The following is a 25,110-nucleotide window of genomic DNA, read 5'->3' as shown; positions in this document are numbered from 1 at the left end:
CCCTATCTCCCTGGCTGCCTCCCTCTTCCCAAGCTGCTGTGCAAGCATTCTGCTGGCCTTCTCTCCATGTTCATAAATCGCCCCCCTCGCCTTTCTCAGCTGCTCTACCGCCTTCCCTGTAGTTAACAAGCCGAACTCCGTCTGTAGCCTCCGCCGTTCCCTTAAAAGCCCTACCTCTGGGGTCTCCACATACCTCCTATCGATCTGTAGTATCTCTTTTACCAGTCGGTCCGTCTCTGCCCTGTCCACCTTCTCCCTATGGGCCCTTATCGTGATCAGCTCCCCTCATAACCACCGCCTTCAATGCCTCCCAGACCACCGCTGCCGAAACTTCCCCGTGTCGTTGACTTCCAGGTAATTCTGAATACATTTCCTCAGCCGCCTGCACACCTCATCATCCGCTAAAAGACCCACGTCTAACCTCCAGTGCGGGCGCTGGTTACTGTCTTTACTAACCTGCAGGTCAACCCAGTGTGGAGCATGGTCTGAGACTGTAATCGCCGAGTACCCCGTGTCCACCACCCCCGTCAGTAAAGCCCCGCTCAGAATAAAGAAATCAATCCGGGAGTACACTTTATGCACGTGAGTAGAAGGAGAACTCCTTCACCCTCGGCTGCCCAAATCTCCATGGGTCCATCCCCCCCCATCAGCTCCATGAACCCTTTTAGTTCCTTTGCCATTGCTGGCACCCTGCCCGTTTTCGAGCTTGACCGGTCCAAGCCAGGGTCAATAACTGTGTTGGGCCCTCCCATGACCAACCTGTGCGAGTCCAGGTCCGGTATCTTCCCCAGTATCCTCTTTATAAACTCCACATCATCCCAATTTGGCGCATACACATTTACTCATACCACCTGCACCCCCTCCAATTTCCCACTGACCATAATGTACCGACCTCCCACATCCAAATCTATTCTACCCGCCTCAAACACCACCCGCTTGTTGATCAGGACAATGTAAATCGATCCCTTTGATAATCTTAACATCTGCTCACCCCCCGCTGTGAGCTGGCCCGCCCAGCTAGCTTGGTGGCCCCCACCCCTGGTGCCAGAAAGTCCCCCACCTATTGTTCCCTCCCCACCCTCTCCCCCGCTCATGCACACATATTCCAATGACAAACAATCCCAACACAATTGCCCGACAGAGAAAAAAAATGCGAAACAAAGAAAAGATCAAGCAAGACATCCAACATCTAAGCAAACACACCTCCATCCCGCAACAGAGCAAATGTAAACTTTAACTCACTCAGCTCTCCAACTGGCCCAAAATCAATACAGAAGGCAATACAAATAGCATCCGAAAAACGAGAAACTTTTTAAAACATGAACGTTGCAGCAAAGTTCAAAAGTTCTCAGTCCACCACCAGTCCTTTCCTTTTTGCAGTCCAGCGCTTCCTCAGGTGACTCGAAATAAAAGTGTTGTTCTTCATACGTGACCACAGACGGACCGAGTACAGCAGTCCGAACCTCACCTTTTTCTTAAAATGGGTCGGCCTGGGGCGAAATTCTCCGTAATCGGCGCGATGTCCGCCGACCGGCGCCAAAAACGGCGCAAATCAGTCCGGCATCGCGCCGCCCCAAAGGTGCGGAATCCTCCGCATCTTGACTGGCCGAGCCCTAACCTTGAGGGGCTAGGCCCGCGCCGGACTGATTTCCGCCCCGCCAGCTGGCGAGAAAGGCCTTTGGTGCCCCGCCAGCTGGCGCGGAAATGACATTGCCGGGCGGCGAAAGCGCGGGAGCGTCAGCGGCTGCTCACGGCATCCCCGCGCATGCGCAGTGGAGGGAGTCTCTTCCGCCTCCGCCATGGTGGAGACCGTGGCGAAGGCGGAAGGAAAAGAGTGCCCCCACGGCACAGGCCCGCCCACGGATCGGTGGGCCCCGATCGCGGGCCAGGCCACCGTGGGGGCACCCCCCGGAGCCAGATCGCCCCGCGTGCCCCCAAGGACCCTGGAGCCCGCCCGCGCCACCTTTTCCCACCGGTAAGAGAGGTGGTTTAATCCACGCCGGCGGGACAGGCATTCTAGCAGCGGGACGTCGGCCCATCCGGGCCGGAGAATCGCCGGGGGGGGGCCCGCCAACCGGCGTGACGCGATTCCTGCCCCCGCCGAATCTCCGGTGCCGAGAATTCGGCAACCGGCGGGAGCAGGATTCACGCCAGCCCCCGGTGATTCTCCGACCTGGCGGGGGGTCGGAGATTCTCGCCCCCTCTGGTTAAAGCCCGCTCTTCTCCTGGCCACCTCCGCACTCAGGTCCTGATACATCCGCAGGATATTGTTGTCCCATTTCCAGCTCCATGTCTGCTTGGCCCAATGTAAAATGCGCTCCTTATCCAAGTACCTGTGGAATCTCACCATCATTGCCCTCGGTGGGGGTGGGGGGTCTCCCATTCGCGGCTTCCTCGCGGGCGCTCTGTGAGCCCTGTACACCTCCAAAGATCGGGAGAATGCCCCATCCCCCAGCAGCTTCTCGAACATGTCCGCTATGTATGCCCCAGCGTCCACTCCTTCGTACCCGTCCGGGAGCCCAACGATTCTCATGTTCTGCCGGCGGGACCTGTTCTCTAGGTCCTCCACCTTCTCCAGGATCCTTTTCTACTGGTCTCTTAACATCTCCACCTCCACCTCCAGCGCTGTTTGATGTCCCTCCTGGTCAGCCAGCGCCTTCTCTACCTTCTGGATCGCCCGATCTTGGGCATCCAATCTGAGCTCCAGCCGCGCAATTGACTCTTTAATTGGGTCCAAGCAGTCCCGTTTCTGCTTGGTGAAGCCCTCCTGGATAACTTGCATCAGCTGCTCCATTGACCGCTGGGTCGATGAGCCAGAGGTCCGGTCCTCCGCCATGCTTCCACCTGCAGCCGCTTCAGCCCAAGCCTGCTCCTTTCGTCTGTTTCTGCCTTTACGAGCTCTTCTAGTCCTCCTCTCCATGCAGTGATGAGGGAATTCAGTAGACAATTGCTTCTGTCATCAATTTTTCAATTCAAGTCCGGTAAAAAATCGGGGGAAAAGGTCCAAAGGTCCGACCCGAGCGGGAGCTACCAAATGTGCGACATACTCCTTCATAGCCACCACCGGAAGTCTCATCCCAAGGCTTTTTACACGTACATAAAAAGCAAGAGGGTAGCCAGGGAAAGGGTTGGCCCACTGAAGGATAGGCAAGGGAATCTATGTGTGGATCCAGAGGAAATGGGCGAAGTACTAAATGAATACTTTGCATCAGTATTCACCAAAGAGAAAGAATTGGTGGACGTTGAGTCTGGAGAAGGGTGTGTAGATAGCCTGGGTCACATTGAGATCCACAAAGACGAGGTGTTGCATGTCTTGAAAAATATTAAGGTGGATAAGTCCTTAAGGCCTGATGGGATCTACCCCAGAATACTGAAGGAGGCTGGAGAGGAAATTGCTGAGGCCTTGACAGAAACCTTTGGATCCTCACTGTCTTTAGGTGATGTCCCGGAGGACTGGAGAATAGCCAATGTTGCTCCTTTGTTTAAGAAGGGTAGCAAGGATATTCCAGGGAACTACAGGCCGGTGAGCCTTATGTCAGTGGTAGGGAAATTACTGGAGAGAATTCTTCGAGTCAGGATCTACTCCCATTTGGAATTAGCGAGAGGCAGCACGGTTTTGTGAAGGGGAGGTCGTGTCTCACTAACTTGATAGAGTTTTTCGAGGAGGTCACAAAGATGATTGATGCAGATAGGGCAGTGGATGTTGTCTATATGGACTTCAGTAAGGCCTTTGACAAGGTCCCTCATGGTAGACTGGTTCAAAAGGCGAAGTCACACAGGATCAGAGGTGAGCTGGCAAGATGGATACAGAACTGGTTAGGTCATAGAAGGCAGAGAGTAGCAATGGAAGGGTGTTTTTCTGATTGGAAGGCTGTGGTTAGTGATGTTCCACAGGGGTCAGTGCTGGGACCTTTGCTGTTCGTAGTATATATAAATGATTTGGAGGAAAATGTAACTGGTCTGATTAGTAAGTTTGCGGACGACACAAAGGTTGGTGGAATTGCGGATAGCGATGAGGACTGTCAGAGGATACAGCAGGATTTAGATCATTTGGAGACTTGGTTGGCGAGATGCCAGATGGAGTTTAATCCGGACAAAACTGAGGTAATGCATTTTGGAAGGTGTCATACAGGTAGGGAATATACAGTGAATGGTAGAAGCCTCAAGAGTATTGACAGTCAGAGAGATCTAGGTGCACAGGTCCACAGGTCACTGAAAGGGGCAACACAGGTGAGAAGGTAGTCAAGAAGGCATACAGCATGCTTACCTTCATTGGCCGTGGCATTGAGTATAAAAATTGGCAAGTCATGTTGCAGCTGTATAGAACCTTAGTTAGGCCACACTTGGAGTATAGTGTTCAATTCTGGTCGCCACACTACCAGAAGGATGTGGAGGCTTTAGAGAGGGTGCAGAAGAGATTTACCAGAATGTTGCCTGGTATGGAGGGCATTAGCTATGAGGAGAGGTTGAATAAACTTCTCACTGGAACGAAGGAGGTTGAGGGGCGACCTGATAGAGGTCTACAAAATTATGAGGGGCATATACAGAGTGGATAGTCAGAGACTTTTTCCCAGGGTAGAGGGGTCAATTACTAGGGGGCATAGTGCGAGGGGCAAGGTTTAGAGGAGATGTACGAGGCAAGTTTTTTACACAGAGGGTAGTGGGCGCCTGGAACTCGCTGCCGGAGGAGGTGGTGGAAGCAGGGACGATAGTGACAGTTAAGGGGCATCTTGACAAATACATGAATAGGATGGGAATAGAGGGATACGGACCCCGGAAGTGTAGAAGATTGTAGTTTAGTCGGGCAGCATGGTCGGCATGGGCTTGGAGGGCCGAAGGGCCTGTTCCTGTGCTGTACTTTTCTTTGTTCTTTGTTCTTGTTCATTGATGCTCATGTTTATTTTATTCATTCATGAGATGTGGTCGTCAGTGGCTGGTCAGCATTCATTTCTCATCCCTAATTTCCCTTGGGAAGGTGGTGGTGAGCTACATTCTTGAACCTCTGCAGCCCATGTGGCGTAGGTGCACCCCTAGTGGTGTTAGGGAGCATGTTCCAGGATTTTGACCCAGCAACAGTGAAGGAACGGTGAAATATTCCCAAGTCAGGATGGTGAGTGGCTTGGAGGGGAACTTCTAGGTGGTGGTGTTCCCAGGTATCTGCTGCCCTTGTCCCTCTAGATGATAGTGGTCACGGGTTCGGAAATCCAAATTGAGGATCCCAAAGTGCAACACAAAAATTCTGAAAGATTAGATGCATTTGATTGTCTGAATGTTACCTTTTCAACAGCCATCTTCGGCAAATGCACTTAGTCTGGTTAAAAAGACAATCATGATCCAGGCTTGCTTCCTGATCTCTACTGGGTGAGATTATGGACTTTACCAGGCTTGGTTGGATGCAGAGGGGGCACACTTCTTACCCTCAATGTTGTGAGCACCTCACGTCACGTGCTCTGACATTATGTGTGAATCACTTCAGTCATGCCGTATTACAGACAAAAGAAGACCTGACCCTGGAAAAAACCCTCCATATAGTCAGGCAGTCTGAAGTCTGCCAACAAAATTTTACGTGGTGAGGTTAAGCCATGTTGAAGAGCAACCCCAACTCTCCAGCTCACTAATCAACAAAAGGCGAGGGAATCTCCAGGCCAAGAAAGGCAATACCCAAACAGACCAGCAGAGGGTGGGAGACCACGTCAGCATTGTGGAGCCAAACGTCCTCACAGATGACAGCAATGTCCAGCCATCTCAGTGCAGTGTTTCAAATGCAACCGGCTGGGACACTTTGGAAAGCTTTATATCGAGGGCCTCAAGAGCAGTAGGGGATCCCAAAACAGCCCACGATATTGAGGTACCACACCAGGAGGAGTTCCAACCATGCTTCTTGGGTGAGATCAAGGATCACGGATTCTCATTTTGGAATGCTGATATCTCTGCAAATGGTCACCTCACCAATTTCACGTTAGACGCAAGAGCAGGTGTATGGTCCTCTCGGATAAAGAACTGTGGCTGACAGACCTCTGGCTATGGGCAACAGACACAACACACGGTGGTCCTGGAAGAATCTGACTTTCAGTCCTAGGCATGTCCCTAGAACCATTCCATAGGCCAACAAGCAGGTATTCGAGATTCTGAATGTCATCTGAAACTAATCCTATTCTCTCTTGAGCAGAGATGCATAGGTTTCCTCAAATATCCTCAAAATGGCAAAAGAGCCCAAAACAACCTCTGCCATTAACTACAATTATGTGAAAATGCCGGCGTTGGACTGGGGTGAGCACAGTAAGAAGTCTTACAACACCAGGTTAAAGTCCAACAGATTTGTTTCAAACACTAGCTTTCAGAACACTGCTCCTTCCTCAGGTGAATGAAGGGGTATGTTCCAGAAACATATATATAGACAAAGTAAATGATGCAAGACAATGCTTTAAATGCGAGCATTTGCAGGTAATTAAGTCTTTACAGATCCTTAACCCTATCTCTGAAATACAATTGCAAATGGAACAAAGTGAGGTGTATGGAATGGGACTAAGTGGATAAGACTTGGGGCAGGCACAGGTACAATGAACCATTCTGTAAATTTTCTGCTTCAATTATTCGCGTCTGGTTTTGAAGCAGAAATGTAAGTTGGCAACCCGACTTGTGATTGGCTAATGGTGAGTTCTATGTCATTGGACAGAGATCGGATTTGGATTGGCTGCCATCATGGAAGTGGAGCCAATTAGATGTACTCAGTTACTATATCCAACTCAAGAAAATGGGGTTCAGTGCTCTCCCCGCTGCTCTGGTCATTATTGTGGTTGCAATGATGCACTTTCAGAGACTTCATTAATGAACAAAAAAGGATCTATTGAGTGATCTTCAAGAACAGCAGCATATTTGCAGCTCGCCCTAAAATACCTCTGCCTCGGGTAACTCCTCCCTGTGGGGTGATTCCCCACACTGAGTCCTGATTGGTCACCCAAGTCAGGTGACTCTTACTCTGCTGTGTTGGCCGTAAAGAGGCAATCACTATCGTAGTTGAATTGGAGGCTTAGGGTTGTGAATCCAAAATGCCTTTTCTCCCTCAAAACAAAAAACAAAACCTGCTTGTATTAGAATTTTTACTGCATATAATTTTCGCTTTGATTCCCTCACCTTGTCACTGGCAATGGATTACATCTATTTTTAATACAGTGGGAGACATCTGGTTTGTACGCAGTCACTGATGTGTTTTAGCTAAGTTAATATCAGAGGAAATTCACCTCCATATAATTCTAAAGGTTTTCGATAAATGGCACCTTTAGAACAAGGTTCTTATGTGACCTTTCTCTCTTTTCAGGGTATTTTACTCCTTCTGCCTTAGACAGTCACGGGTGAGGTAATGAGCCAGACAACCTCTGCTCGGAAACTGGAGTTGTATAAAATCGGGCGATTAAACCACCTCCTCCAAATGCTCTCCTGTGTGTATTTTAATTCATCTTCCCACCTCCCCCAGTAGCTAGGCCCAGATCAACCATTACCCGTGTGGATAACAATGGGTGTAGACCCATAATGATCGCTTTCCCCCTCGCACCTTGATGCTGCTGTGTGAAATTCCAGAGCACTTCCTGAAGAGGTCACTTAACTGCGACGTCATTAAATTGCTACAGAGAAATTGAACATCGAAAGGCGAACCCTATTGCCCATAGATCATCACCATTTCTTACGGTTCTGAGTATTGCATGCCCAGATTGAGAGTGGGGCAGCACTGATGAATGTGTTGACCAACAGCGAATGTCTAGAGGGTTTAGGCCAGGATATTGTGAAATGCGTTCTGACCTGCACCTTTATTGTGGCAGGGGGATGGGAACCGATGCAGGAAGTCGGAAGGTAGTAAAACAGGGACAGAAACAAAAGGCAGTAAGGGGGAAAGTGTAAGGCAGAGAAGCCATAGTCAAAAATCAAAAAGGGCGACAGTACAAGGTACAGTGACTGAGGGGAGCTCAGCGAATAGGCCCAGTAATACTAAAAGGAATAAAACGGGGAGTAAAAACATAAATGGTAAGCGACGCAGCAGGTTGTTACATGAAGATATGGGTTCAACGACAAGGAAAATTAGGAGAAAAGCTAAGAGGAAATATAACTTAGGAGAGGTTACTGATCGAGGTGTTAAGATTCAAAACAGAGGTATAAAAGCCAGCACAAGTGCACTTTACCTGAAGAATGCTCGGAGTATTCGGAATAAGGTAAATGAGTTGATGGCGCAAATCATCGTGAATGACTATGATTTAGTGGCCATTACTGAAACATGGTTAAAGGATGGTCACGACTGGAAGTTAAATATCCGAGGGTATCAAACTATTCAGAAGGACAGAGTGGATGGTAAAGGAGGTGGTGTAGCTCTGTTATTTAAGCATGACATCCGGGTAATAGTAAGGGATGACAACGGTGCTATGGAGGATAAGGTTGAATCCATTTGGGTGGAAATCAGGAATAATAAGGCGAAAAAGTAACTGATAGGAGTAGACTATAGACCAACAAATAGTAACATTATGGTGGGGAAGGCAATAAACAAAGAAATAACTGATGCATGTAGAAATGGTACAGCAGTTATCATGGGGGATTTTAATCTACATGTCGATTGGCTTAACCAGCTCGGTCAAGGCAGCCTTGAGGAGGGGTTTATAGAGCGTATCCGCGATAGTTTCCTAGAACAGTATGTAATGGAACCTACGAGGGAACAAGCGGTCCTAGGTCTGGTCCTGTGTAATGAGACAGGATTGATTAATGATCTCATAGTTAGGGATCCTCTCGGAAGGAGCGATCACAATATGGTGGAATTTAAAATACAGATAGAGGGTGAGAAGGTAAAATCAAACACTAGTGTTTTGTGCTTAAAGAAAGGAGATTACAATGGGATGAGAGAAGAACTAGCTAAGGTAGACTGGGAGCAAAGACTTTATGGTGAAACAGTTGAGGAACAGTGGGGAACCTTCCAAGCAATTTTTCACAGTGCTCAGCAAAGGTTTATACCAACAAAAAGGAAGGACGGTACAAAGAGGGAAAATCAACCGTGGATATCTGAGGAAATAAGGGAGAGTATCAAATTGAAGGAAAAAGCATTCAAAGTGGCAAAGATTAGTGGGAGACTAGAGGACTGGGAAATCTTTAGGGGGCAACAGAAAACTACTAAAAAGCTATAAAGAAGAGTAAGATAGATTATGAGAGTAAACTTGCTCAGAATATAAAAACAGATAGTAAAAGTTTCTACAAATATATAAAACAAAAAAGAGTGGCCAAGGTAAATATTGGTCCTTTAGAGGATGAGAAGGGAGATTTAATAATGGGAGATGAGGAAATGGCTGAGGAACTGAACAGGTTTTTTGGGTCAGTCTTCACAGTGGAAGACACAAATAACATGCCAGTGACTGATAGAAATGAGGCTATGACAGGCGAGGACCTTGAGAGGATTGTTATCACTAAGGAGGTAGTGATGGGCAAGCTAATGGGGCTAAAGATAGGCAAGTCTCCTGGCCCTGATGGAATGCATCCCAGAGTGCTAAAAGAGATGGCTAGGGAAATTGCAAATGCACTAGTGACAATTTACCAAAATTCACTAGACTCTGGGGTGGTCCCGGCGGATTGGAAATTAACAAACGTGACACCACTGTTTAAAAAAGGAGGTAGGCAGAAAGCGGGTAATTATAGGCCAGTGAGCTTAACTTCGGTAGTAGGGAAGATGCTGGAATATATCATCAAGGAAGAAATAGTGAGGCATCTGGATGGAAATTGTCCCATTGGGTAGACGCAGCATGGGTTCATAAAGTGCAGGTCATGCCTAACTAATTTAGTGGAATATTTTGAGGACATTACCAGTGCGGTAGTTAACGGGGAGCCAATGGATGTGGTATATCTGGATTTCCAGAAAGCCTTTGACAGGGTGCCACACAAAAGGTTGCTGCATAAGATAAAGATGCATGGCATTAAGGGTAAAGTAGTAGCATGGATAGAGGATTGGTTAATTAATAGAAAGCAAAGAGTGGGGATTAATGGGTGTTTCTCTGGTTGGCAATCAGTAGCTAGTGGTGTCCCTCAGGGATCAATATTGGGCCCACAATTGTTCACAATTTACATAGATGATTTGGAGTTGGGGACCAAGGGCAATGTGTCCAAGTTTGCAGACGGCACTAAGATGAGTGGTAAAGCAAAAAGTGCAACGGATACTGGAAGTCTGCAGAGGGATTTGGATAGGTTGAGTGAATGGGCTAGGGTCTGGCAGATGAAATACAATGTTGATAAATGTGAAGTTATCCATTTTGGTAGGAATAACAGCAAAAGGGATTATTATTTAAATGATAAAATATTAAAACATGCTGCTGTGCATAGAGACCTGGGTGTGCTAGTGCATGAGTCGCAAAAAGTTGGTTTACAGGTGCAACAGGTGATTAAGAAGGCAAATGGAATTTTATCCTTCATTGCTAGAGGGATGGAGTTTAAGACTTGGGAGGTTATGCTGCAATTGTGTAAGGTGTTAGTGAGGCCACACCTGGAGTATTGTGTTCAGTTTTGGTCTCCTTACTTGAGAAAGGACGTACTGGCACTGGAGGGTGTGCAGAGGAGATTCACTAGGTTAATCCCAGAGCTGAAGGGGTTGGATTACGAGGAGAGGTTGAGTAGACTGGGACTGTACTCGTTGGAATTTAGAAGGATGAGGGGGAATCTTATAGAAACATATAAAATTATGAAGGGAATATATAGGATAGATGCGGGCAGGTTGTTTCCACTGGCGGGTGAAAGCAGAACTAGGGGGCATAGCCTCAAATTACGGGGAAGTAGATTTAGGACTGAGTTTAGGAGGAACTTTTTCACCCAAAGGGTTGTGAATCTATGGAATTCCTTGCCCAGTGAAGCAGTTGAGGCTCCTTCATTAAATGTTTTTAAGATAAAGATAGATAGTTTTTTGAAGAATAAAGGGATAAAGTGTTTGGGCTGGAAAGTGGAGTTGAGTCCACAAAAGATCAGCCATGATCTCATTGAATGGCGGAGCAGGCTCGAGAGGCCAGATGGCCTACTCCTGCTCCTAGTTCTTATGCTCAGGGCGGCACGGTAGCACGGTGGTTAGCATTGTCGCTTCACAGCTCCAGCGTCCCAGGTTTGATTCCCGGCTTGGGTCACTGGCTGTGCGGTGTCTGCACATTCTCCCCGTGTCTGCGTGGGATTTCTCCGGGTGCTCCGGTTTCCTCCCACACTCCAAAGACGTGTAGGTTAGGTGGACTGCTAAATTGCTAAATTGCCCTTAGTGTCCAAAGAGGTTGGGTGGGGTTGCTGGGTTACGGGTATGGGGTGGAGTTCTGGGCTTAAAATGGGGGTGCTCTTTCCAGGGGCCGGTACAGGCTCGATGGGCTGAATGGCCTCCTTCTGCACTGTAAATTCTATGTAATCTATGTATGTGATCTATGTACTTATGTTTATGTTCATTGTCTTGTATTTCTGTACAGGGTGGCCCAATGATGACTCCTTTACCAGCTGCTACAGCATTGAAACCGGGATCCACTGTAAGCCTCACTTCAATGAATTGCCGCCACGATTTCTTTCACATGGTGTGAGCCATCTCCTTCCTGCACAAACACACTCGACAAATTGCATTGTTTCTTTTTTCCTCCAGACATTTCCATTCTTTGGGGTTCTCCCTGCAATTCTCAATGAACATGGTGAAGAGCTGGAAGGAGAGGCTGAAGGTTACTTGGTAGGTGCTCAGTTCATCTCGGACAGGACTTTCTTAAAACTCTGAACCGACTACAAAATATATGTCACAACACCGATGTTCGAGATAGTTCTGTACACGAGAAATCGTATTTCTTAACTCGTTTGCAAAATGGTCTGGAAGTTGCCTGAAATCCTTTGCTGCTGCTGATGTGCTGCATGGGGTTACATCGCTTTGATGCCAACATAAAATAAGAAGAGGAAATGCTGGAACGCCTCAGCAGGTCAGACAGCCTCAGTACAGGGGGAAGCAAAGTTAATGGGCGTGATGTTCACCCTAGAGATGGGCAGCGGGAGTCGGGAAATTTCCCAGCTCAGTGTGCCTGCCTCGGGAGAAAGTGGCCGCAGAGTTGGGACTTTCATTCTGGGGTGAAAGTGTGCTAAGTGGAGTTGGGCTTGACATACCTGGAAACAAGGCAGTGGCAGCCACAGGGACTGCTGTGTGCAGAGGTGGGCTTTCTAACAGGTCTGTCTTGATGGTCTGGGACTTTGTCCCAGTGGCAGTAAAAAAACCGACAGAAAACAACCCTTTAAACCCCCCACCACCGTACACTCCCCATGCCCTTTCCATGCCACATCATGGTCTCCAACCACCCACAATAGCATCTCATGTATAGAGTAAAGGGTTAATAGTTATGTTAATGAGACAGTGATGGTATTGATAATATAGGCATGAAACCAAGGGTCAGATGGCCAAGTGGCTTCAAGTGAGCAAGACGCAGAACAGCTTATGTATTGTAGTCAAAGAGGAGCTCGGAAGGGTGGTTGGGCGAACAGGGTAAGGTGCTGGTGCAAATGATTAAGTGGGAGGGGGAGTTGGGGAGGGAGATAGGATGGGGGCTCTGGAGTGAAGCGATGCGGAGAGTGAACTCAATTTCCTCCTATGCTAGAATGAGCTTGATTCAGTGTAAAGTGGTGCACAGGATACACATGACTCCAGCTCGGATGCGTGTGTTCTTCCCGGGTGTAACGGATGGATGTGAGAAGTGTGGGTGGGGGCCGGCGAGTCATGTTTACATGTTTTGGGGTTGCGGGAAGTTGGAGAGATCCTGGGGTGCGGTTTTTGGGACCTTATCGTGAATAGTGGGAGCTGAGGTGAAGCCAGACCCCATGGTGGCGATCTTTGGGTTTTCGGAATGCCGGAGCTGATGGAGGGGAAGGGGGCCGGTGTTGCGGCCTTCGTCTCTCTGATTGCCCAGCCACGGATTCTATTGAATTGGAGGTCGGATACGGCGCTGGGGGTTGTGGCCTGGCTGGGGGAGCTGTACGGGTTTCTCTGGTTGGAAGTGATTACGTTTGCCTTAAGGGGGTCGGAAAAGGGCTTTGAGGTATGGTGAAGGCCGTTCATTACGACATTTGAGGAGCTGTTCATCGCAGGGGGTAGATGGGGAAGGAGGGGATTAAAAAGGTGAAAAATGTACAAAGTGTTAACTCTGTTTTGTTGGGAATGTGGTGTTATTGTCTATGTTTGGAATAAAATATCTTTAAAAAAGACAGGAGCCCGGAAAAGGAGAGTCAAAGTGGTTCATTTGCAACTCTCAGTTGGGAAAAGTATTTTCAAAGCAACAGTCCAAATCCCAGACAGGGCCATTCTGAGGTACCGGCTCCTACCTGGGAGTTAACGAGCCCACTGACGGGCCTCCGCCCCTCAGCAGGGGAGCTTGTTGTCCACAAGCCCCATAGGGAGATCAATCGGATCGTCCTCATAAGTCTCGTGGGGTTGTAACACCATGTCTTGGAAACCACATGCTTACCCTCTGGTCCTTGTTTTCAGTTCTTAATAAATGGTTTCAAGAAAAATGATATACCGACTATCTCAATTCACTCATAAAATAAGCAAAGCCTCATCAAGAGATGGTAACACACTAAAACCCCGAGACAACACAAAACACCTCTTACCGCCCCATGCCAACCTATGTCTTCTCACCCAGTCACAATGGCCCCTCCGCCCGCCATGCCACCTTCTGGCACTTCATTGTCCATTCACCCCGTGCACACAACCAATGAATCCGACAGTAACAAAATCATGTGTGAAAAAGCTTTAAAAAAATAATTGATGCATAACATTCTTACAAAATCACCCTATAAAAGTGCCAATCAATCAGACACTTAAAGTATCAATGGAAGAAATTGCAAGCACTTGACACCTCTTTATCTTGTGTAAATAAACATTGAGCAAGTGAGAAATAGATCTATCACAGAACGTAGTCAATCAAGCAATGTTTTTCCTTGGCTACAGTGGTTTCAACAGACTTCTTGATTGACAGACAGTTTCCTCTAGATTGGCATTGGGGGGGGGGGCAATGGGACAATGGGAAATCCCATTGACAAGCGGCGGGAGTAGAGAATCCCACTGCAATGCATGGCGCAGCCAAATTTTTCGTCCTCGTTTGCAGGGGTATCGGGCGGATTCGCAATGGAGAATCCCGCCCGTAATAAACACACTGAACAATGTGTCAATGCCCCTGGAGGACTATGCCGATGGAATTCTTTAACTGGTGGAATCAACCTCTTCTGTCTTTCTTTCAGGTGTTCAAACAACCTTGGCCGTCTATACTGCGTACGGTGTATGGAGACAATGAGCGCTTTGAGATGACGTACTTCAAACAGTTCCCAGGGTTTTATCTCACTGGAGACAGTAAATCACTATTTCACTTTCAATGAATATTAAAATTAAATGTAGGCTTACGTGAATAAGCCTCCTTTGTGCTGAACCCACCTTTGGCGTTTAGATGGTTGGTGATTGGTTCAAAGCTGAGTGACGAAAATTACCTATTTCACTTGCTTTATGCCAAAAGAAAATCACAATCTTGAAGAGATTTTACAAACATACGGGTTAGGTACAAGAGTAGGCCACTCGGCCCTTCGAACCTGCTCCGCCGTTCAACATGATCATGGTTGACCTGACTAACCTGCGATAACCTTTCACCCCCTTGTTTACCAAGAATCTATCTCCCTCTGCCTTGATAATATTCAAAGACTCTGCTTCCACTGCCTTTTGAGGAAGAGTTCCAAAGAATCAGTACACTTTGAGAGAAACAAATGTCTTGTTATCCTTGCCTCAATTGGGTGAGAGTCTTTATGTTTAAACACTGACCCCTAGTTCTAGATTCTCAGACCAAAGGAAACATCCTCTCCACATCCACCCTGTCAAGACCCCTCAGGATCTTATATGTTCCAATCAAGTCATTTCTTACTCTTCTGAAGTCTAGCCTGACCAATCGTTCCTCATAAGCCAACCTGCCCGTTCCTAGTATCAGTTGAGTAAAACCTTCTCTGAACTGCTTCCAATACATTTAGATCCTGCCTTAAATAAGGAGGCCAATACTGTACACAGTACTCCAGCTATGGTCTCACCAGTGTCATGTGTAACTGAAGCATAACCTCCCTACTATTGTATTCAATTCCTCTCACAAACAACATTCTATTAGCTTTGCTAAATACTTGCTGTACCTGCACACTGGCGTTTTGCGATTCATGCACGAGGCGCCCAGATCCTCTGCATCTCAGAGCTCAGCCATTTAGATAATATGCTTCCTGTTCAAATGGACAGCTTCACCTTTGCCCACATTATTCACCATTTGCCAGATTTTTGTCCCCTCACTTAACCTATCAAGGTCCCTTTGTAGCCTCCTTATGTCCTCTTCACAATTTACTTTCCTACCTATCTTTGCATCATCAGGAAATTTAGCAACCAGACCTTTTGTCCCTTCATCCGAGTCATCTATAAAAATTTCACCAAGCTGAGGGCCCAGCGCTTGATCCCTGTGGCACACTATTAACATCACGCCAAACAGCAAAAGCACCATTTCTCACTACCCTTTGTTTTCTGCGAGCTCGCCAATCTTCAACACATGCCAATATGTCACACCCCACACCACAAGCTTTTATTTTCCACCATAACGTTTGACGTGTCAAATACTGGGGCATGTTCTGTTGGTACAAATACTCATAAACCAGTAAAAGGCTTCAGAGTTCAACAATAGCTGGGCTCACACGTTTATCTGTGTTAGTGCGTTTGTATAACATTCAATATCGAGAGACCAAATCAGTTAGCATTATATTCATTGAGTTTAGAAGAGTGAGGGAGGATCTCATAGCGACTTATAAAATTCGAACAGGATTAGACAGGGTAGATTCGGAAAGAATGATCCTGATGGAGGGGGAGTCCAGAACTAGGGATCATAGTTTGAGGATCAGGGGTAAACCTTTTAGGACTGAGGTGAGGAGCAATTTCTTCACCCAGGGGGTGGTGAATCTGGGGAATTCATTACCACAGAAAGTAGTTGAGGCCAAAACATTGTGTAATTTCAAGGAGGAATTTGATGTAGCTCTTGGGGCTAAAGGGATATGGGGGGTGGGGAGGTGGGGATATGGGGGGGGGGGGGGGAGGCTGGATCAGGGTACTGAACTAGATGATCAACCACGATCATAATGAATGGCGGAGCAGGCTCGAAGGGCTGAATGGCCTCCTCCTGCTTCTATTTCTATGTATGTTTCTATGTATAACTTATACATAAACAGTAGATATGTTTGGACTTAAATTCTAATTTGAGTGGTCTAAATCCCTTTAGAGAATCGTTTTATATTATTATTTTTACATTTTCCTTCCCCAGTAATACCTTATTGGTGCCATCACGTTTGATAATAATTATCAAGTGTTTAAGTATTTTCTCACGGCGGATATGAATGTTTAAAACCTGCGTTCACAGTCCCTTTCTTACAATCATTGGCCTTTAAAAAAGAATCTTTCGAACTTTAATGCAGGGAGTAGGAAAGTCGAGGCCAAGACATAGGCCTGGAAATTCGACTGTACACGAGAACAGGGCTGGATAGGGACCGCGTGCCGCCAGCTCATTACAATGGGTCATGCCTGCCGACTGCACTACCTGTGCTGCTTATTTGCTGCGTCTGTTTATGGGGTTAGGGAGACATACTTGCCGATGTCACTTAAAGGCAGGGAGAAACTCCTAAACAGGAGGTGCACTCTGGCTGCAGGGAAGGTGGCTCATAAGGGATAAAATAGTTGGAAGAGGGGACCCGGAATGCACCAACAAAATTCAGTCCAGCTTATTTGTGAAGCACAATGTTGTCCTTAAATAGATCCTTGGTTAGACAACATCATATTGGCCCAGTTTTGGTTTCCCGAGTGAGTGATGTACTGGCCTTCGAACAGGTTCAGAAGAATGATTGAGGAGGTGGGTCGATGTACTTCATAACGATGTGGAAACCCAATAGAGTTGTACAAAACCTGAGTATTGCTGAAAAAAAAAGACATTTTTTTGTCAAAGTTTTTCATCTTGCACTCATCAGGACAACCCACAAGAGTACCAAATGTAAAGGGAACAACAATTTATACTGCATGAGAAGAGTGTGCTGAGAGCAATACAAAATAATCAGAGGGCTGGATTACGTACCTAATGCTCGACCAATTCAGTCAGGCAAATGGGGAGGACCCGGGGTGTATGGGAAGGACAGGGATTTAAACTACGGTAGAAATAAGCTAGCTATTAGATGGTATTTCTTTTCCCCCGAGTGTAGTGAGCCTCTGGAATGCATTGCCAGCTTGTGCAGTGTGAGCTGAATTTCTGAATGCCTTCGATCTAGGGGGAATTTGACAGGATGGATATCAGGAGAATAATGAGGGAGTGGAATTTTCCAGATTTTGCTTTCACTGACTGTGTGAGGAGCCAGTGGGGTGAGGTGGAGGTGGTGGGTCAGGGCCGAAGGTACATTCCTGGCTTTTCTTTAAGTGTTACCAATTATTCATGAAGGTTATTCATGAAGACCCCGCCTTCTCAACCTCACCCCTCGCCTGAGGTGTGGTGGGCCTCAGGTTAAATCACCACCAGTCAGCTCTCCCCCAAAAGGGGAAAGCAGCCCATGGTCCTCGGGGTCTATGGCGACTTTCATTTAATTTCATTTTCACCAATGAGATTCAACTGAAGTAATGTTTCAGACTGATTTGAAGAGAAGCAACAGCATCCTGCGTGATTCAGTTTTGAAACATGAGCGCGACTGAAAGCAACATTTAAATATGTTCCTTCTAGTTTTTATTCACAATTGGTCAGCTTAAATGGATAAATAATTAAAGAGCTACTTTTGCAGCTATGTGACTGCCGCTGTTACTCACAGAAAGATTTGTTGTCCAGGTTGCAGGCGAGATGGAGAAGGTTATTACTGGATCACTGGACGGATAGATGATATGCTGAATGTCTCAGGTAAAAATATTAATGGCCTTTCAAACGGGATTATCGCTTTGTTTAGACCTGGTTGTAACTGAAAGAAAAAAACAGTCAAATGTAATTTCTGACAAGCACGAGGAATGCCTGAGTGGACATACATCATTAAAAAAATAATTCATTTAGATAGTGCCATGCACAACGTTCGAATATTCCAAAGTGCTTTTCAGCCACTGATGTAATGTCTAAGCATAATCACTGTTGTAATGTGGAAAACACAACACAGCAAGATCCCAGAATTGGCGAGTGATGATGACCAGATAATCTACTTGGAACCATAGAATTCCTACACTGCACAAGGAGGCCATTGGCCCATCGTGTCCGCACCGACCCTCTCTGAAAGAGCACCCTACCTAGACTCAAACCACCGCCCCATCCTTTAACTCCAGCTAACCTGCACATCTCTGGACTGTGGGAGGAAACCGGAACACCCGGAGGAAACCCACGCAGATACAGGGAGAACGTGCAAACTCCACACAGTCACCTAAGGTGACTTGAACCCGGATCCCTGATATTGTGAGGCAGCAGAGCTAACCAGCGTGCCACCATGCCACCCTATTGGAGCATACTTGTGTCCTGTCCCTTTAGGAAGCATTTAGTCAGCATGGAAATGTAATATTCCAGCAGTATGCCATCCTACGATTCAGGTCTTTGAATTAAGGATACTTGTTAATTTTGGCTATCAAAAGGGCCACAGGGAGTACATCTTACTAATATGACAGTTTCCTCCTCTATACTCACTGCATCAAGCACGTGTTTTTCCTTGGAAAGGTTTTAAGATGGTGGTGGTCTGAGAGAAGGTTCCATAAGGACAGGGAGAGGATGACTGAAACATTCCCATTTGGGGACTAAGTCCCGTGGCAGGGGGCGGGAATGTGGAATGCTTCTTGTTATGGGGGCCAGTGGAAAAACACGGCAAATCTTCTGGTCCCCACCTCATTAATTATGTAACCAGATATTATGCGCCATATTCTGGTTGGGCACTCCTGATGGTATGCAGTCCGCTGTCCTATCCGGGTGCTATATTGAAAAGGCGCCTAACATCACTGATCCGGGCTCAAAGGCAATCAGGAGCAGGAAATTCAGTGAAAGGCCCAAAAATCGGTGTTACGCAGGCGTGAATTTATAGAATCATATAATCATAGAATTTCTACAGAGCAGAAGAAGGCCATTTGACCCATCGAGTCTGCACCAACCCTAGGCCCAATCCACCGTTCTATCCCTGTCACAGCACCTAGGGGCGATTTAGCATGGCAAATCCACCTAACCTGCACATCTTTGGACTGTGGGAGGAAACCGGGGCACCCGGAAGAAACTCACACTGACAGGGGGAGAAAGTGCAAACTCCGCACAGACAGTGACCCAAGGTCAGAATTGAACCCCGGTCCCTGGTGCTGTGAGGCAGCAGTGCTGATCATTGTGCCGCCCAAGATCTTTCGCTGATGCCCACCATAGCGGATAGGGAATGCCGCTGGAGGCCAGAGGAACCTCATTTGCATCTCACTAATGGATACAGATGAAGGCTTGACCACAGCTGCCTAATTCTCCGTGATGCCGTGGGAAAAGACGCAAGTGTTAAATATGTTTGGAACACCTTGGCGGGCAGATGTTGGGGTTCACCAGAACAATGTCTGGGGCTGCCGCCGCAGTTCAGGGTAGAGGCCATCCACAACTCTGGACCTCGGAACAGCTCGCAGTAGGGTGGCTACACCCACTGTAACTCAGGTGTCCAGTGCATTGCGTCATCTACCTATCCGCCTGTATCTATGGTTCAGCCCTTTGATCACCACAAGATAGGCAGCTGCGAAGCCTGGGAGATGAGCGTCGCTGTGCTGGAGACATTGCTGCTCAACAGGGGGTTTTGGACTGGAATTCCTCTGTACAAGGGTGGGCTGGGTCAGCTAAAGTGAAGTTTTCCAGAGGAGAGAAATAGCAGAGTTCCAAGGTTGGCTGAGTGTCTGCTGAGGACTGTGTCTATCTGAGAGCTTCCAAAAACTCCACATTTTACCCCATCCCAATACACCACCAATGCCTGATGCAGGAGGACATTTCGGAGGGCGTTGCAACATTCATATCTATTGATTGTATCCGCCACTTGGGAGTTCCCCTCCAAGCCACACACCATCCTGATTTGGAAATGTTTTGCTGTTCAAAATCCTGGAATTCCCTCCTTAACAGCACTGTAGGTGCACCTATACCACACGGACTGCAGTGGTTCAACAAGACGGCTGACCACCACCTTCTCAAGGGCAATAGCTATGCTCACATTGCAAAGAACGATAAAATAAAAATGATATTGAAGTCAGCTTGAGAAATTACTAAACTCACCGGGGTTGCTGTAACAAGCAGTGGATTTTCCGAGGAAACGCACTGGCTTCCCGCTCCTCTGCCCATGTCACATTGGACCTGGAGCCCGGTTAACTCCTAAGCCCCATTAACATGTTCCATATTTGGGTGACCAACGGCCTCCCTCTCACACTCGAAGAATTGTGTTGCTCCAGGAGGGTGTCTCCTGTTAGGAAAGTGAGGGGAGCAGACGTTTGAGACAGGAGAGACCTAAAGTCACCTTGAGAGGGCCTGACGTGATCGACAAAAGAAAGTAAAAAGCTAAATCTGAGAGGTCTCGGCTGCTTCAGCTCCCTCTCTGGACTAGCGGGAAGGCTTCCTTACTCAGATGGTAGTTTAAATCGCACTATCTTGCTGTGGCGAATGTCTCGTACTGCTCACCCCATGGATGTGTGTTTTGAGTCTTTGTTCTTACACCAACAGGTCACCTGCTGAGCAGTGCTGAGGTGGAGTCGGCCCTGGCAGAGCACAGTGCAGTGGCAGAGGTTGCTGCGGTGAGCCATCCACACCCGGTGAAGGGCGAATGTATTTACTGTTTTGTCACTCTGAAGGATGGAAGAGAATTGACTCAGACCATTACAGATGAACTGAAAAACAAAGGTAATTCGGCCTAGTCGCACAAGGCTTAGGTTATGCTGGAAATGAGGCTCCAAATGAAGGAACTCAGTGACAAAAACATGTACTTCCAGTATAAACGTAGGACCTGGAGCTTTATCCAACATTCTCTTTATTATGAGGGAGGCTGGGCCTGAGATAAGGACTAGGAGCAGGAGCAGAACTCTGAACCCATAACCCTTGTCAGTCACAAATCTGTCTAATATATTCGATGGGCCAGACCCCACTGCTCTCTGGGGAAGAGAACTCCAAACTTTGGTGACTCTCTGAGAGAATAAATCTCTTCCCATCTTCATCTTAAACGGAGTGTCAGGGGCGGGGGAGGTCGGGGCACGGTGACATTCTTCTGACACCGAGGCCAGAGTGCTACCAATGAAGACCCAGTTACCCACTTTTGTGGCCCATATTAATCATGCCAGAAGGCTGCTGTTATGAGAAAGGGAACATCACACTGAAGAAGTGGGTGGGACTTTGATGACCTTGACGAGTTTAAAGCTGTAAGAATCTTCTACGGGAACGTCTGATGCCTGAACTGTAGGCGAAAGAATGGAAATGTCTTCATTCCTTAATGCTGACGGGTTTCACCTGGACAGGCAACAAGACAAAATCACTAGAAAATAATGCAGTGAAACTTACTTATTATCTCTCTTTACATTTGTAGTACGACAAAAGATTGGACCAATAGCAACGCCTGACTACATCCAGAATGCACCTGGGCTCCCAAAAACCCGTTCAGGTAAATCTTGGGCGTGATTCTCCCCTACCTGGCTGGGCGGGGGGTCCCGGGGCCGAGGAGTGGCGTGAACCACTCCGGCGTCAGGCCGCCCCAAAGGTGCGGGGCGCGATTCTCCAAAATGGAGACTAAGTGTTCGCGCCGTCGTGAACGCCGTCGCGTTTCACGACGGCGCGAAACAGTCGCGGGGACTACCGATTCTGTCCGCCACATGGGGCCAGCACGGCGCTGGAGCGGTTCACGCCGCTCCAGCCTCCCTTCCCGGCGACAAATGGGGGCCATGCCAACCGGCTCAAGCGCGAGGGACTTCTTCAACGCTCCGGCCCCGACGCAACATGGCGCCGGGGTTTTTGGGCCGGGAGCGGAACAAAGTAGGCCCGGGGAGGGGGGGGGGGGGGGGGGGAGAGGCAGGCCCGCCGATCGGTGAGCCCTGATCGTGGGCCAGACCCCATCGGAGGCCCCCGCCGGTGAAGGAGCGCTTTTCCCCGACCCACCGGCTGCCCCCTGACCCTTCGCGCAGAGTTCCCGCCGGCAGCGACCAGGGGTGAATGGCACCGGCGGGACTCTGCCGTATCCGCGTGGCCGCTCGACCCATCCGGGCCAGAGAATCGGCGGCCCGGCCTCGTACAGCGGCCCGCGACCGGTGCCGCGCCAAACGCGCCAGCGCAAATGGTGCCGATTCTCCGCACCTCAGAGAATCGTGCGTCGGGGCGGCGTGACACGGTTGCGGCGATTCTCCGGCCCGGCGTGGGGCTCGGAGAATCACGCCCACGGAATCCTCCGCACCTTCAGGAGCTAGGCCGGCGCCGGAGTGGTTTGCGCCACGCCTGCCTGCGGGGAAGGGGCTTGGCGCCACGCCAACCGGTGCTGAAGAGCCTCCACCAGCCGCCACGAGTTGGCGCATGCGCCTGAGCGCCAGCGTGTGTGGCGACATCCCAGTGCATGCACAGGAGGGGATCTTCTCCGCGCCGGCCATTGCAGAGGACCACAGCAGTCGACGCGGAACAATAGAGTGCCCCCACGGCACTGGCCCGCCCGCGGATCGGTGGGCCCCGTTCGCGGGCCAAGCCACCGTGGGGGCACCTCCCAGGGCCAGATCCTACCGCGCCCCCCCGAGGACCCTGGAGGCCGCCCGCGCCGCCAGCTCCCGCCGGTAAGGACCTAATTTACGCCGGTGGGACTGACAAAATACGGGCGGCCACTCGGCCCATCGCGGGGCGGAGGATCTCAGGAGGGGCCTCTGCCAAATCCCCGGCGCCGGAGAATTCGGCAGCCGGCATGGGCAGGATTCACGCTGCCCCCTGGCGATTCTCCGACCCGGCGGGGGGGTCGGAAATTCCTGCCCCATGTGTCATTCTGATGTTCTGAGACCGCAGCGGGTGAAGTTAAGGCCATTTGTAAAAAGCATCCAACTAACAAAACACATTTTTTAACCAATCATTTCTTTCTTTTCCAAAGGTAAAATAATGAGGCGCATCCTGAGGCATATTGCTTGCAATGAAAAAGATTTGGGGGATACGTCAACCCTCATAGACCCGACGGTGGTGGAAGTCCTGTTCAGCCAGCGATGTCAAGCAGCCGCTTAAAATAGTGCAGAGAATGGCCTGCTCCAATCAGATCCAGTACTAAGCAGGGACAACCTTGAACAGACCGGTCCAAATAGGGGCCAGTAATTGTACTGCGCACACATTCTAACTAGCAATGTACTTGTTAAAAAGGAAATCATTACAAATACTTAACAACCTGTCTCGTTAAGGAATTTCTTTGTACAAACTGCTTTTCAACATCTAATTGTTTCTTAAATGATTCCAGGATTTTATACCTCCCCTACTCTAGGGGGACTTGATTTCAACCTATTGATCTTAATGCGAAAAGGTATTCCCAACTATCAATCGGCTCATGATCTTTTACTGGTTTGAATTTATGTCGCCTATTTCTATTTGCACAATTTAAACCCAGATTCTGCACTAACGTTTTCTACACCACAAACAATATTTGCAACCTTTCTAAATCAATCCCTCTCCTTCTTCCTTTCCAGATTGAAAAACTCAAATTTCCCCCATTCTTCCTCAGAGTTTCCCGCTCTGTCGGAGATTTCCTGCTCTTTTCTGCTCCGATTCCAGTGTTTGAACGTCTCCTCCGTCTCTCACTGATCATCGCATTTATATTTCCGGCATCCATTTTACCTACAAAATCACTGTGTGGGGAGGGTCTGCGCCTCATGTTTCTCTTCAGAGCCCTTACGCTAATCTTCGGTTTCAAGCCTGTTTGCATCTTTTATGGGTTTAACCTATTCTCTGCCTTCTAGAGGTTGTGGTGTTGCAAGAGCTTCACAATATTACGTTTGACCTAAGCTGCTGTTCTCCATTGGCTCTCTAATCATGCAGCATTTTCTTGCTTTCACCTCAGTCGGCCCCTTCTCTTTTCTCCCGGAAGGATTAGTGGTTAGTGCCAGGGACCCGCATTCAATTCCGGCCTCGGGTGACTGTCTGTCTGTGTGGAGTTTGCACCTTCTCCCCGTGTCTGCGTGGGTTTCCTCCGGGTGCTCCGGTTTCCCCCCACATTCCAAAGATGTGCAGGTTAGGTGGATTGGCCATGATAAATTGCCCCTTAGTGGGGTTACAGGGATGGGGTGGGGGAGTGAGCTTGGGTAGGGCGCTCTTTCAGAGGGTCAGTGAGTGAGCTTGGGTAGGGCACTCTTTCAGAGGGTCAGTGCAGACCTGATGAGCTGGCTGTCCTCCTTCTGCACTGTAAGGATTCTATGAAGTAGCGATTCTATGAAGTAGCGATTCTATGAAATAGCGATTCTATGAAGATCATTTTTCCTCTGCGTCTCACTTTTAATTGGTTTATTAATCTATCTCGGGTCACATTTGTTTAGTCTGAGATTGTACATTTTGGGATCATGTTGGATGCTCAGCATTGTACCCATTTATATGGAATTACATATCATTTAGCGAAACTGAGGCACGTCATTCATCCCAACCAGTTTGTGTTGGCATTTAACCTCCTTCTTCCCAGTTGCCATTCAATTCCGACATCTCCTTATTTCCCTTTCTCTCAACCACCTACCAAAATTATTCTTCAATGGTTTCATGGTACCTGTTTCAATCTCTAACTCAGGCACTGCATTCTACAGTCCCGCAACCCCATGTGTAAAAGGCTTTCCCATGCGCCCTATCATTACACTTCATGGTATATCAGTGTGTCCTCATTCTAGGCACCACATCGTTTGTTTCTGTCTAATCTGTCCCGTCCTTTCAAATTTCAAATCAATCTTCTCTGTGCGAACAAAATCAGGCAGAATTTCTCAATTCTTTCTTCAAATGGAAATTTTGTTACGCAATGTCTTATTAAAATATTCATTGTGATTAAAAATAGCTTGTGAATATTTCCGTTTCCCCACTTTCTTCCACTTCTCTCTTTTGGGGGAGAAGTTAACCTTGTGAGGGG

The 25,110-nt window shown here is 48.1% G+C and overlaps 1 protein-coding gene across 1 annotated transcript in view; it reads left to right on the top strand.

The window, feature by feature from the left end:
* The window catches only part of LOC140385809 (acetyl-coenzyme A synthetase, cytoplasmic-like), a 313,536-nt gene extending 288,501 nt beyond the window's left edge, over positions 1–25,035 (top strand). The window contains exons 12-18 of the mRNA XM_072468356.1: positions 11,457–11,513; positions 11,624–11,704; positions 14,251–14,359; positions 17,874–17,942; positions 20,733–20,909; positions 21,586–21,660; positions 23,116–25,035. Coding sequence (XP_072324457.1) covers positions 11,457–11,513; positions 11,624–11,704; positions 14,251–14,359; positions 17,874–17,942; positions 20,733–20,909; positions 21,586–21,660; positions 23,116–23,243 — 696 coding nt within the window. The 3' untranslated portion in view covers positions 23,244–25,035. The remainder of the gene's footprint in view (positions 1–11,456; positions 11,514–11,623; positions 11,705–14,250; positions 14,360–17,873; positions 17,943–20,732; positions 20,910–21,585; positions 21,661–23,115) is intronic.
* Positions 25,036–25,110: the final 75 nt, after the last annotated feature.

Source organism: Scyliorhinus torazame, chromosome 11 (assembly GCF_047496885.1).
Source record: "Scyliorhinus torazame isolate Kashiwa2021f chromosome 11, sScyTor2.1, whole genome shotgun sequence".
Taxonomy (NCBI): Eukaryota; Metazoa; Chordata; class Chondrichthyes; order Carcharhiniformes; family Scyliorhinidae; genus Scyliorhinus; species Scyliorhinus torazame.
This window is presented reverse-complemented; position numbering and strand designations above follow the sequence as displayed.